This window comes from Schistocerca piceifrons, chromosome 3, assembly GCF_021461385.2.
Source record: "Schistocerca piceifrons isolate TAMUIC-IGC-003096 chromosome 3, iqSchPice1.1, whole genome shotgun sequence".
Lineage (NCBI taxonomy): Eukaryota > Metazoa > Arthropoda > Insecta > Orthoptera > Acrididae > Schistocerca > Schistocerca piceifrons.
The window spans coordinates 778886042-778900661 of record NC_060140.1 but is presented as its reverse complement, the minus strand read 5'-3'; the positions used below and the strand labels follow the sequence as shown (position 1 = coordinate 778900661).

Here is a 14620-nt window from a genome sequence, read left to right as displayed (position 1 = left end):
TGTTGTCTCTTCTCTGGTGCTCCGTCGGACGTCCGAGCCCACGTCGTCCACCATCTGCTGTTGTGGCAGCTGTCTGAGGCCCGTCTCGTGTAGGGCGCTCTGTACGCGATCCGCGCTCGCCTGGCGCTGCTTGTTAGGTGTTGTCTCTTCTCTGGTGCTCCGTCGGACGTCGGAGCCCACGTCGTCCACCATCTGCTGTTGTGGCAGCTGTCTCAGGCCCGTCTCGCGTAGGGCGCTCCGTATGCGGTCCGCGCTCGCCTGGCGCTGCTTGTTAGGTGTTGTCTCTTCTCTGGTGCTCCGTCGGACGTCCGAGCCCACGTCGTCCACCATCTGCTGTTGTGGCAGCTGTCTGAGGCCCGTCTCGTGTAGGGCGCTCTGTACGCGATCCGCGCTCGCCTGGCGCTGCTTGTTAGGTGTTGTCTCTTCTCTGGTGCTCCGTCGGACGTCCGAGCCCACGTCGTCCACCATCTGCTGTTGTGGCAGCTGTCTGAGGCCCGTCTCGCGTAGGGCGCTCCGTATGCGGTCCGCGCTCGCCTGGCGCTGCTTGTTAGGTGTTGTCTCTTCTCTGGTGCTCCGTCGGACGTCCGAGCCCACGTCGTCCACCATCTGCTGTTGTGGCAGCTGTCTGAGGCCCGTCTCGTGTAGGGCGCTCTGTACGCGATCCGCGCTCGCCTGGCGCTGCTTGTTAGGTGTTGTCTCTTCTCTGGTGTTCCGTCGGACGTCCGAGCCCACGTCGTCCACCACGTGCTGTTGTGGCAGCTGTTTGAGGCAAGTTCCGCGTAGGGCGCTCTGTACGCGATCCGCGCTCGCCTGGCGCTGCTTGTTAGGTGTTGTCTCTTCTCTGGTGCTCCGTCGGACGTCCGAGCCCACGTCGTCCACCATCTGCTGTTGTGGCAGCTGTCTGAGGCCCGTCTCGTGTAGGGCGCTCTGTACGCGATCCGCGCTCGCCTGGCGCTGCTTGTTAGGTGTTGTCTCTTCTCTGGTGCTCCGTCGGACGTCCGAGCCCACGTCGTCCACCATCTGCTGTTGTGGCAGCTGTCTGAGGCCCGTCTCGCGTAGGGCGCTCCGTATGCGGTCCGCGCTCGCCTGGCGCTGCTTGTTAGGTGTTGTCTCTTCTCTGGTGCTCCGTCGGACGTCCGAGCCCACGTCGTCCACCATCTGCTGTTGTGGCAGCTGTCTGAGGCCCGTCTCGCGTAGGGCGCTCCGTATGCGGTCCGCGCTCGCCTGGCGCTGCTTGTTAGGTGTTGTCTCTTCTCTGGTGCTCCGTCGGACGTCCGAGCCCACGTCGTCCACCATCTGCTGTTGTGGCAGCTGTCTGAGGCCCGTCTCGTGTAGGGCGCTCTGTACGCGATCCGCGCTCGCCTGGCGCTGCTTGTTAGGTGTTGTCTCTTCTCTGGTGTTCCGTCGGACGTCCGAGCCCACGTCGTCCACCACGTGCTGTTGTGGCAGCTGTTTGAGGCAAGTTCCGCGTAGGGCGCTCTGTACGCGATCCGCGCTCGCCTGGCGCTGCTTGTTAGGTGTTGTCTCTTCTCTGGTGCTCCGTCGGACGTCCGAGCCCACGTCGTCCACCATCTGCTGTTGTGGCAGCTGTCTGAGGCCCGTCTCGCGTAGGGCGCTCTGTATGCAGTCCGCGCTCGCCTGGCGCTGCTTGTTAGGTGTTGTCTCTTCTCTGGTGCTCCGTCGGACGTCCGAGCCCACGTCGTCCACCATCTGCTGTTGTGGCAGCTGTTTGAGGCAAGTTCCGCGTAGGGCGCTCTGTACGCGATCCGCGCTCGCCTGGCGCTGCTTGTTAGGTGTTGTCTCTTCTCTGGTGCTCCGTCGGACGTCCGAGCCCACGTCGTCCACCATCTGCTGTTGTGGCAGCTGTCTGAGGCCCGTCTCGTGTAGGGCGCTCTGTACGCGATCCGCGCTCGCCTGGCGCTGCTTGTTAGGTGTTGTCTCTTCTCTGGTGCTCCGTCGGACGTCGGAGCCCACGTCGTCCACCATCTGCTGTTGTGGCAGCTGTCTCAGGCCCGTCTCGCGTAGGGCGCTCCGTATGCGGTCCGCGCTCGCCTGGCGCTGCTTGTTAGGTGTTGTCTCTTCTCTGGTGCTCCGTCGGACGTCCGAGCCCACGTCGTCCACCATCTGCTGTTGTGGCAGCTGTCTGAGGCCCGTCTCGTGTAGGGCGCTCTGTACGCGATCCGCGCTCGCCTGGCGCTGCTTGTTAGGTGTTGTCTCTTCTCTGGTGCTCCGTCGGACGTCCGAGCCCACGTCGTCCACCATCTGCTGTTGTGGCAGCTGTTTGAGGCAAGTGCCGCGTAGGGCGCTCTGTACGCGATCCGCGCTCGCCTGGCGCTGCTTGTTAGGTGTTCTCTCTTCTCTGGTGCTCCGTCGGACGTCCGAGCCCACGTCGTCCACCATCTGCTGTTGTGGCAGCTGTCTGAGGCCCGTCTCGCGTAGGGCGCTCCGTATGCGGTCCGCGCTCGCCTGGCGCTGCTTGTTAGGTGTTGTCTCTTCTCTGGTGCTCCGTCGGACGTCCGAGCCCACGTCGTCCACCATCTGCTGTTGTGGCAGCTGTTTGAGGCAAGTTCCGCGTAGGGCGCTCTGTACGCGATCCGCGCTCGCCTGGCGCTGCTTGTTAGGTGTTGTCTCTTCTCTGGTGCTCCGTCGGACGTCCGAGCCCACGTCGTCCACCATCTGCTGTTGTGGCAGCTGTCTGAGGCCCGTCTCGTGTAGGGCGCTCTGTACGCGATCCGCGCTCGCCTGTCGCTGCTTGTTAGGTGTTGTCTCTTCTCTGGTGCTCCGTCGGACGTCCGAGCCCACGTCGTCCACCATCTGCTGTTGTGGCAGCTGTCTGAGGCCCGTCTCGCGTAGGGCGCTCCGTATGCGGTCCGCGCTCGCCTGGCGCTGCTTGTTAGGTGTTGTCTCTTCTCTGGTGCTCCGTCGGACGTCCGAGCCCACGTCGTCCACCATCTGCTGTTGTGGCAGCTGTCTGAGGCCCGTCTCGTGTAGGGCGCTCTGTACGCGATCCGCGCTCGCCTGGCGCTGCTTGTTAGGTGTTGTCTCTTCTCTGGTGCTCCGTCGGACGTCCGAGCCCACGTCGTCCACCATCTGCTATTGTGGCAGCTGTCTGAGGCCCGTCTCGCGTAGGGCGCTCCGTATGCATTCCGCGCTCGCCTGGCGCTGCTTGTTAGGTGTTGTCTCTTCTCTGGTGTTCCGTCGGACGTCCGAGCCCACGTCGTCCACCACGTGCTGTTGTGGCAGCTGTTTGAGGCAAGTTCCGCGTAGGGCGCTCTGTACGCGATCCGCGCTCGCCTGGCGCTGCTGGTTAGGTGTTCTCTCTTCTCTGGTGCTTCGTTGGACGTCCGCGCCCTCGTCGTCCACCATCTGCTGTTGTGGCAGCTGTCTGAGGCCCGTCTCGCGTAGGGCGCTCTGTACGCGATCCGCGCTCGCCTGGCGCTGCTTGTTAGGTGTTGTCTCTTCTCTGGAGCTCCGTCGGACATCCTCTACCGCGTCGTCCACCATCTCCTGTTGTGGCAGCTGTCTGAGGCCCGTCTCATGTAGGGCCCTCCGTGTGCGGTCCGCGCTCGCCTGGCGCTGCTCTTGAGGTGTTGTCTCTTTTCTGTTGCTCCGTCGGACGTCCGAGCCCACGTCGTCCACCACGTGCTGTTGTGGCAGCTGTCTGAGGCCCGTCTCGTGTAGGGCGCTCTGTACGCGATCCGCGCTCGCCTGGCGCTGCTTGTTAGGTGTTGTCTCTTCTCTGGTGCTCCGTCGGACGTCCGAGCCCACGTCGTCCACCATCTGCTGTTGTGGCAGCTGTCTGAGGCCCGTCTCGCGTAGGGCGCTCCGTATGCGGTCCGCGCTCGCCTGGCGCTGCTTGTTAGGTGTTGTCTCTTCTCTGGTGTTCCGTCGGACGTCCGAGCCCACGTCGTCCACCACGTGCTGTTGTGGCAGCTGTCTGAGGCCCGTCTCGTGTAGGGCGCTCTGTACGCGATCCGCGCTCGCCTGGCGCTGCTTGTTAGGTGTTGTCTCTTCTCTGGTGCTCCGTCGGACGTCCGAGCCCACGTCGTGCACCATCTGCTGTTGTGGCAGCTGTCTGAGGCCCGTCTCGTGTAGGGCGCTCTGTACGCGATCCGCGCTCGCCTGGCGCTGCTTGTTAGGTGTTGTCTCTTCTCTGGTGCTCCGTCGGACGTCCGAGCCCACGTCGTCCACCATCTGCTGTTGTGGCAGCTGTCTGAGGCCCGTCTCGCGTAGGGCGCTCCGTATGCGGTCCGCGCTCGCCTGGCGCTGCTTGTTAGGTGTTGTCTCTTCTCTGGTGTTCCGTCGGACGTCCGAGCCCACGTCGTCCACCACGTGCTGTTGTGGCAGCTGTTTGAGGCAAGTTCCGCGTAGGGCGCTCTGTACGCGATCCGCGCTCGCCTGGCGCTGCTGGTTAGGTGTTGTCTCTTCTCTGGTGCTTCGTTGGACGTCCGCGCCCTCGTCGTCCACCATCTGCTGTTGTGGCAGCTGTCTGAGGCCCGTCTCGCGTAGGGCGCTCTGTACGCGATCCGCGCTCGCCTGGCGCTGCTTGTTAGGTGTTGTCTCTTCTCTGGAGCTCCGTCGGACATCCTCTACCGCGTCGTCCACCATCTCCTGTTGTGGCAGCTGTCTGAGGCCCGTCTCATGTAGGGCCCTCCGTGTGCGGTCCGCGCTCGCCTGGCGCTGCTCTTGAGGTGTTGTCTCTTCTCTGTTGCTCCGTCGGACGTCCGCGCCAGCGACGTCCACCATCTGCTGTTGTGGCAGCTGTCTGAGGCCCGTCTCGCGTAGGGCGCTCCGTATGCGGTCCGCGCTCGCCTGGCGCTGCTTGTTAGGTGTTGTCTCTTCTCTGGTGTTCCGTCGGACGTCCGAGCCCACGTCGTCCACCACGTGCTGTTGTGGCAGCTGTTTGAGGCAAGTTCCGCGTAGGGCGCTCTGTACGCGATCCGCGCTCGCCTGGCGCTGCTGGTTAGGTGTTCTCTCTTCTCTGGTGCTCCGTCGGACGTCCGCGCCCGCGACGTCCACCATCTGCTGTTGTGGCAGCTGTCTGAGGCCCGTCTCGCGTAGGGCGCTCTGTACGCGATCCGCGGTCGCCTGGCGCTGCTTGTTAGGTGTTCTCTCTTCTCTGTTGCTCCGTCGGACGTCCGCGCCCGCGACGTCCACCATCTGCTGTTGTGGCAGCTGTCTGAGGCCCGTCTCGCGTATGGCGCTCCACACGCGGTCCGCGCTCGCCTGGCGCTGCTTGTTAGGTGTTGTCTCTTCTCTGGTGCTCCATCGGACGTCCGCCCCCGATTCGGTCGTCATCTGTGGTCGTACCAACTCTCAGAGGCCCGTCCCGCGTTGGGCGCCCGTCTGACACTGCTCCTCAGGTTTTGGCACTTCCCTGGTGCTCCGATGGTCGTCCGCGCCCTGTTCGTCCATCGGTCATAGCGGCTGTCAGAGGCCCGGGAGTTGCATTCACAGTCTGCGCCCGCCTGGCTCTGCTCCTGCGGTATTACTACTTCTTGAGGAGTTTCTTGGTTCCTTTCGTTGGGCCCTGGGAGACTCCAGAGCTAGACTTAACGCTGAGCTGAGCTAGTATCCTTTGACTCGTTTTATTAGGTTGTCTGTGACCTTGACCTCGATGGCCTCCTGTATGACACTGTCCCAAAATCTTGCCATCTTTGTCACAGGTTTGGTGTTGTTCTGGTCGATTGAGTGACTGAGCTCCAGACAGTGCTCCGCTATGGCTGATTTGGTTGCCTGTCCGAATCTGGTGTGTCTCTGGTGTTCTTCGCACCTGACGTCCACTCTCCTGGTTGTATGACTTTCTACACTGGCACGGGATGCTGTGAAGGCCTGGTTTACGTAGTCCCAGGTCCTCCTTCACACTCCCTAGCATTTTCCCAATTTTGGAGGGTGGACAGAAGATACTCTTTATATCTTATTTTGAAAGAATTCTGCTGATCATTGTAGAAATAGGTCCAGCATATGGCAGGTATGCCACCTTCTTCGCCTCCTCTGGGTCCTCTTCTGTACCCTGTTGGCTGTTGGGAACTGTCAGCAAATATTTTCTTGTGGAATCACTCGAAACACCGAGCTCACGCGCAAAGCTGCGAAACGTAGTAATTTCAGGACTAACGTAAAGTGTGGAAACAAAAGCAAGTCTGCCGACACCAAATCCGTAGAATAAGGAGCGTGTTGACGAACAGTCACCTCACGTTTGTGCGAGAAAGTTGATCACACAGTCATTGCGGATATCCAACAATGTGTGACCACAGCGCTTCGAGCGACTGCACAAGAAGCATTTACTGGCAGTTTCCAACAGCTTTACAACAGATGTCAGAAGTATGTTGTACCCATGGTGACTACTTTCAATGCCAGTGAAGCTATTTTGTTTGAAACTCCTGTTTCCTTCATTTCCTGAGGCCGTATACTGAACTTTTCAGATGCACTTAGAAGTTCCCTAAGCTGGGAAAATGAAGGAGGTATGCGTATTAATGGATCATGCCATAATCATCATCGTTCTGCTGCTGACATTGAATATAATGGGAATGAAGACTTTCTCGACGAATTACACTGACGAAGTCTTCTCGGATTTTTAGCTGAGTGGTGCAGTCATGTGGCCGCACTGTCGCAACAATTCGACTTGTATCCTGCTCGCCGTCTTCAGGCGAAGTGTCGGGCTTACGTCTTTTTTTTCGCATTTCACGAGGACCGAATGGAAGGTGGGTAGATGGTATTAGAAGACGTGCCGGAGGAACACGAAGCCCCTAATGGTTGGGAACGTCTAGAGAAGACATTCGTCCAACAGTGGAGTGCTGCTGATAATTATGAATTCACGTCCTGTCTCACACGCTCCCCCCCCCCCCCCCCTTACTCCTCAGACACATACAACTAATTAAATCAATCTAACCTAAGGACATCACACACATCCATGCCCGAGGCAGGTTTCGAACCTGCGACCGTAGCGGCTGTGCGGTTCCAGACTGAAGCGCCTAGAGCTGCTCGGCCACAACGTCCGGCTGCGAATAGTCCTCCTTCCCACTTGTCTCACGGTTATGTGAGGTAAAGCTTATTTGCTTGATTCTTATCTCTGACCTCGCCAGTGTGATTTGTGTAAAATAAGCAAACGCATTTAGTAGAGAGTAATTTTTTCATAGGAACAGATTATTACCATTTTGTGAGGAACAGATTATTACCTTTTTGAAAGAAATCTCCACATGATGAACGATGTCTTTCTCGGAATTTCCGCCGGCCGCTGTGGCCATTCGGTTCTAGGTGCTTCAGTCTGGAACCGCGCTGCTGCTACGGCCGCAGGTTCGAATCCTGCCTCGGACATGGATGTGTGTGATGTTCGTAGGTTAGTTAGGTTTAAGTTGTTCTAAGTCTATGGGACTGATGATCTCAGATGTTAAGTCCCATAGTGCTTAGAGCCATTTGAACCATTTGAACCATTTGGAGTTTCCCTTTAGACCTCTCGACGAAGTCCGCCTAACTCAGCTGATCAAATGGATCTATCGCAATTTACATATAACTTTTTTACTTTTTATGTGTGTATTTTAGTTGAATCACATTCCAGTGGTCCCACGAAGAGAACTCTTTCGGATGTAGAAAGTCTTCAAAGCTAGTGAGTTTGACCATTCAATCTCCAAAGTACTAACGGCAGTCTATGATGAATTTGGCATATAACTTTCGTTTCACAGAAAGAGTAGTCACTAAAGCTGCAAAAATGAATAAAAGAATAATTAACATTCAAGTGAAGCCTTTTGAAATAATTATTAGCTTGACATTGGCACTTTGGCAGCTGATCGATTATGTTGATGCACAGTAGCGCAGTCCCTGTGCAGATTTAAAATGCATCTTTAAGATATATCATTATATACCGAAGAGGTGTTAAAATTCAACAGTTATAATAAAGCCGATGAGATGTAATCTGTACATGATTTACAACATTTATCATGCCAAAAACAACTGTTGGCTGCTTGGGTTACGCGCATGTGAAATATGGAAGGCATTCCAGGAGGCTGCTGAAATTCTTCTTGCTGCGTTACCTCAGTATTTGTGTTTTGCTTGTAATTTCAGACATTTCGTTTAAACCAAACCAAATAAACTTCGTGGCTGTTTTGGCTTTCTTACCACATTTGTGCAGCAGTAAAGTGTGAGAGAGTAAGTCATCTATCATAGCGGAGTCACTAAGTATGGTGCCATGTTTACAGAGGAAGCTGCCCATCCCCTGGAAGAAGCTGCTGTCTACGCCCGGTCTATGGGGGTGCGCCTCTATGCACTTCGGCATCGGGTGGACATTCTTCGCGCTGCTCACATGCGGGCCTACCTATCTGGCCAACATCCTGCATTTCAACATCTCCAGTGTAAGTGTGCCCACTCTCTGAAATACACACACACACACACACACACACACACACACACACACACACACACACACTACACAAGCACCCATGCTCTGTGTCTACACGTTAGTCTTAAATCTCTTTTAGTTTACAAAGCAAGTTTCCTCAGTTAATGTAAGACTATGCTAAATTTTTACTGGTAGAAATTTAAATCTTTGTCAGTTAGCTAAGGAACGTCCGCGCTGGTCAGCGTGGCAGAATGTCAATCCTAAGGGGCCCGGGATCTATTCCCGGCTGGGTCGGTGATTTTCTCCGCTCAGGAACAGGGTGCTGTGTTGTTCTAATCATCATCATTTCATCCCCATCGACGCGCAAGTTGCCGAAGTCGCGTGAAATCGAAAGACTTGCACCCGGCGAGTGGTCTACGTGACGGGAGGCCCTAGTCACACGACATTTTTTTAGCGAAGGAGCGGGATGCCGAGACTTCGATGCTCCGACTAGAAGAAAATGCATCCTGGCAGACGATGAAGGCTGTTCTCCGTCGACGCCTTAGGATACCATCGCTTCAAGGTGGATATTTTAAGAGGAGCCAAATGGCTAGGCCAAAAATTTACGCTTTCCGCGAAATAAGCTCACTTACAAGTGGTCGAGGAGTCGCATCAGCGTTGCCTGTACAGGCTGTAGGCGACCTGATGGACAGAGTCATTCTTCATGACATGGATCATGGCCTTCGCTCCCTTAATGATAGATAAGCTCCAGGAAGTGAATAGCAACATCTAAAGTAGCTGTCTCCCAACGAAACCACCTACACTATAGCTCTTTTCAGTGGAGCACTCTGTACAGGTCACTATCCAGTGGCAGGGAAACCTGCCGCTATAGTGGCCCCACCAAAGGTGAACAACTACACTCCTGGAAATGGAAAAAAGAACACATTGACACCGGTGTGTCAGACCCACCATACTTGCTCCGGACACTGCGAGAGGGCTGTACAAGCAATGATCACACGCACGGCACAGCGGACACACCAGGAACCGCGGTGTTGGCCGTCGAATGGCGCTAGCTGCGCAGCATTTGTGCACCGCCGCCGTCAGTGTCAGCCAGTTTGCCGTGGCATACGGAGTTCCATCGCAGTCTTTAACACTGGTAGCATGCCGCGACAGCGTGGACGTGAACCGTATGTGCAGTTGACGGACTTTGAGCGAGGGCGTATAGTGGGCATGCGGGAGGCCGGGTGGACGTACCGCCGAATTGCTCAACACGTGGGGCGTGAGGTCTCCATAGTACATCGATGTTGTCGCCAGTGGTCGGCGGAAGGTGCACGTGCCCGTCGACCTGGGACCGGACCACAGCGACGCACGGATGCACGCCAAGACCGTAGGATCCTACGCAGTGCCGTAGGGGACTGCACCGCCACTTCCCAGCAAATTAGGGACACTGTTGCTCCTGGGGAATCGGCGAGGACCATTCGCAACCGTCTCAATGAAGCTGGGCTACGGTCCCGCACACCGTTAGGCCGTCTTCCGCTCACGCCCCAACATCGTGCAGCCCGCCTCCAGTGGTGTCGCGACAGGCGTGAATGGAGGGACGAATGGAGACGTGTCGTCTTCAGCGATGAGAGTCGCTTCTGCCTTGGTGCCAATGATGGTCGTATGCGTGTTTGGCGCCGTGCAGGTGAGCGCCACAATCAGGACTGCGTACGACCGAGGCACACAGGGCCAACACCCGGCATCATGGTGTGGGGAGCGATCTCCTACACTGGCCGTACACCAATGGTGATCGTCGAGGGGACACTGAATAGTGCACGGTACATCCAAACCTTCATCGAACCCATCGTTCTACCATTCCTAGACCGGCAAGGGAACTTGCTGTTCCAACAGGACAATGCACGTCCGCATGTATCCCGTGCCACCCAACGTGCTCTAGAAGGTGTAATCAACTACCCTGGCCAGCAAGATCTCCGGATCTGTCCCCCATTGAGCATGTTTGGGACTGGATGAAGCGTCGTCTCACGCGGTCTGCACGTCCAGCACGAACGCTGGTCCAACTGAGGCGCCAGGTGGAAATGGCATGGCAAGCCGTTCCACAGGACTACATCCAGCATCTCTACGATCGTCTACATGGGAGAATAGCAGCCTGCATTGCTGCGAAAGGTGGATATACACTGTACTAGTGCCGACATTGTGCATGCTCTGTTGCCTGTGGTTATGTGCCTGTGGTTCTGTCAGTGTGATCATGTGATGTATCTGACCCCAGGAATGTGTCAATAAAGTTTCCCCTTCCTGGGACAATGAATTCACGGTGTTCTTATTTCAATTTCCAGGAGTGTATTTGCGCCTTCCAAGGAATTGTCGAACAATTACTGCTGGTGATCTCAAAAGTATTTGAGAGGCTTTTCATGTAGAGACTGTTGGTGCACATGCAAGTGCAATACATTATTCCAGGTTGCTTGGTTGATTTGGAGGAGGGGACCAAACAGCGAGGTCATCGGTCCCATCGAATTAGGGAACAATGGGGAAGGAAGTCGGCCGTGCCCTTTCAAAGGAACCGTCCCGGTATTTGCTTGAAGCGATTTCGGAAAATCATGGAAAACCTGTATCAGGATGGCCGCACGCGGGTTTGAACCATCGTCTTCCCGAATGTGAGTCCACTGTGCTAATCACTGCGCCACCTCCCTCGGTACGTTATTCCAGGGAGTAGAGTTTCAGCGCAGCAACTCCACAACCAAACAACTTCTACGGATATGAAGAAGGCGATGGATGCAATGGAGCACCTTGAATTCTCAGGATTCGACTTCCTGGATGTAGCCCTTTCTTTCAATATCGTGTGAAATGGCAGCCTCCTCTTCAATCTTTATTAATCGTGGGACCCCTGCGTCTCACGTCAGTCTGCTTGATACATGCCTCCAAGAAAAGCGTTCCACATGAGGTCTCTGCTGACCACAATATCAATTGTGGTATGCCACAAGGTTCAATGCTGGGGCCAATCCTCTACACTCTTTCCACAGCCGCAGTGGCAATTGTAGACTGAATGTAGCTCGCACTATATGCAGACGACACGGCTGTCTTCTGTTGGAGCATTAACATCCTGCAGATTGACTGTCGCCAATAAGGCAGTTGATCGCATAACCACATGGACACTGAAGTGGCGTCTGATTTCAACACAGAAAGAAGGCCGCTGTTACTATCACTCTTCTATACGTATTGGCCATCTACAGTCTGTGCACTCTCATGGAAACACAATGTGAAGGAGCAGGACTACGCGTTATCTCGACACCACGTAGGTCACTCGCATCAGTACATGCAATAATTGCTGCAGAAAGTGCCGGATCTCCACTTTGCTCCCATATGTAGAAGCCAACAGAACATCTCGGCGTCACTCTGTTTAAGTTGCTGCCACGACCGGTCCTCCAGTGAGTCGTCCTAGTGTGACGTAATGCAGCGAACTCACACATCCAGTTGCTACTTGCATACGATATCAACCATGGGACCCCCTCGCAGCGGTATTTGATCATCTCACCGACCCAACCCCCCCCCCCCTGCCTCCCTCACCTCCCCACCCCAGACGGGTGGGTTTCCAATGAAACGCACAGATTGTCTTTATCAGAAAGTGTGGCAGTCACAGAGTCGTCGTATCCAGGCACGTGGGGCCAAAATAGATGATAGTACCCATGTAAGATAGCCAGATTTGGTGACAAGACCACTAGCAGCTAACTAGTGGACTGGTTAAGGGAACCACAAGTCATAGACTAGTCAAAATGGAAACAAAAGCCGGAATGTTACGATTTTCAGAACAATCAGAGCATACAGACGAATTTCTGCAATGATTCAGCCACTAATCTTACCCTTCTGAATGTAGGTTAAAGAAGGGAAATTGTGCCTTTACTCGCAAGTTGTTGAGCTTCTAATATACAAATAACAGCGCTACCTCATTGATCATTCATGACAGCTGAAACTGTACGTCGCACATATCGCGGTTACCGCTCTTGCAGTAGAGAATCAGCGGTAGAAGAAGATTTGAGTCGGTCTCTGAAAAATGCTCAGGTGACACAATCAGGAAGACAGTTATCAGAGTTCGAGGTCAATTAAATAGCACAATCTGTGGTGATATCTCGCTGTCGGCTGTATTCGTAGTCGCTGGGACGAGAGAGCCTTTGTGAAGCTCGCTAAGTACGGACAGGCGACAGTGGCTCTGACAAGGAATGGTCCAATCCGACATGTCGAAACCTACTCTGAAATTTTTCTCACAGGAAGAATACACTCAAGAAATACAGTGCGGCTGGTTCCGGCGGAGGTTAGAGTCCTCACTCGGGCATGGGTGTGTGTGTTTGTCCTTTTAGTTTAGGTTAAGTAGTGTGTAAGCTTAGGGACTGATGACCTTAGCAGTTACGTCCCATAAGATTTCACAAACATTTTTAAACAAAAAAGAAATACTCTGCCAGAACTTAAGCTGCTAAGGCGTACTGCAAGTATTTTTTAAAAAAATATCGAAGTTACTGATTTCTGCCACAAGGAGAACCGCTTATAGCAGCGGTTCGTACAGCCCTACCTGTCCGGCGCGCGTCGGCGAGTAAGCAGACGTAGCGCCCCGTAGCGGGAAGTCCGAAGTTCAGACACGCGAAGTTTAAGCACTTCAACCACACCAAAAATGTTTCAAATCATTAATTTTTTTTAATAACTTGCAGTTCATATAGACAACTAAGCTGCTGCAGATGACACTGTTACATAACTGACTAGAAAATCAAGACGGTGTGTGATGTTACATTAAAGGCGACTTTCATCTATCGGGACTTAAATTTGTTGACAGGAAATATTTTATTACAATTACTGTAGTATAGTTATTATGAAAACTTTTGAATAATGTATATTTTACTAACAATGAAACGGTTCCTTGTTTGTTTCCTGCAGTCGTCACAAAAATAAGCCTACGATGTGTCTATTCAATGACGGAAACAAATACTTTCCTTACACCAGCACATCTGATAAAAGGAACATTAATGCTTGCAGGCATTTTACAATAATTGTTAGTTATATTTATTCAGCATTGAGATGGAGTACGATATGGACGAGCACTGCATGTAGTGCTGCGTACCAGGCATACTTGATTAAATTCGTAAAATGTGGTGATGCAAACTGACAATGCACAAATGACTGTCGTTTAACAATACTATCAGAATTTTTATTTGCCCGATAGGTTTTTAAAAAACACTGTGGAAATATTTCTTCATCGAGAGGCTGGATCACACTGTTAGTTCCGGGTGGAATCCAAATAATATTAGCAGTCTTTTCGTCGTCCTCCTAAAGAGAGAGATGTTGCTATGCCCAGGCCAAGAGTCCAACAAAAGCAATGAATCAATTTCTGCAGCTATATGAAAACGTTTCCGCTGTAATATTGAAAATTATTCTCCATTTTTCTCGATTTTGCTACGTCGATTACAAGGCTTTTGCAACTAAACAGTTGTTCGTTTAAAATTTTTAGTCATAATGTGCCTTGAGGATAGTGAAGACAGAAACATTAATCCACCGAAACAGCTGCACAGGTGAGTCTTTTTTTTTCGCTCGAAATGATAAAGTGCGGTTTGCACTGAGATCTTGCATGAAACCTTACTAATTGCTTTCATTCACAGCATTTTAAGAGGTAACAAGAAGCTTCATCTTCACGATCGCTACGAATTTGTGTATATAATTACATGTTTATGACATCTCTACATATTTGCTTAAAAAACGGTAATTTTGCGACTTCCTTTTCTATATAATTTCCTTGATATGTGTAACCAGAGGGCACAGTCTCAGAGCCCTCCCTCGGTAGATGCACTGAGTATTATGAGCATTCTAAATCTTTCAAATAGTCTTTCTTTCACACTTCTGCGAATTTCATTTTGTCGCAATATTTTATACTTTATAAGGTTTCCTCCATTTGCACACTACTTCACTTTATGTGCTTTGTCTCTCCTTCGTTTAACCAAAAAATTTTCAGACTTTTTTGTCACTAAAATCTGTTAATATATAGTTCTTCTTTGAGCTTGAAAGGTGATGTATTATTGTCCTGGACTTCAATTAGCACAACAATCATCATTCGAGCCATAATTCACGGAAGTGCCAGAATTACTTCCTGTTTTTTCTAAAGTTTACGCAATTTCGTACGAAATGTCGACACAATTAGAATGAACTGTCAAGAAATTAGCTAATAAAATAACACGAGTAGGTCTCCAGGACAAATTCGATTGCGTACCATATTCTCCATATTTCATTTTTCCAAAGTTTAGAACATTGTTGGATTTCACATTACTGTGAGTCCGC

General features: G+C 52.8%; 1 protein-coding gene across 2 annotated transcripts in view; it reads left to right on the top strand.

Moving 5' to 3' along the window:
* Nucleotides 1-14620, top strand: part of LOC124789584 (sialin-like) — a 121880-nt gene that overhangs the window by 81432 nt on the left and 25828 nt on the right. For both annotated transcript variants that reach the window (XM_047256991.1, XM_047256992.1), the window contains one exon: nt 8193-8345. In XM_047256991.1, coding sequence (XP_047112947.1) covers nt 8193-8345 — 153 coding nt within the window. The remainder of the gene's footprint in view (nt 1-8192; nt 8346-14620) is intronic.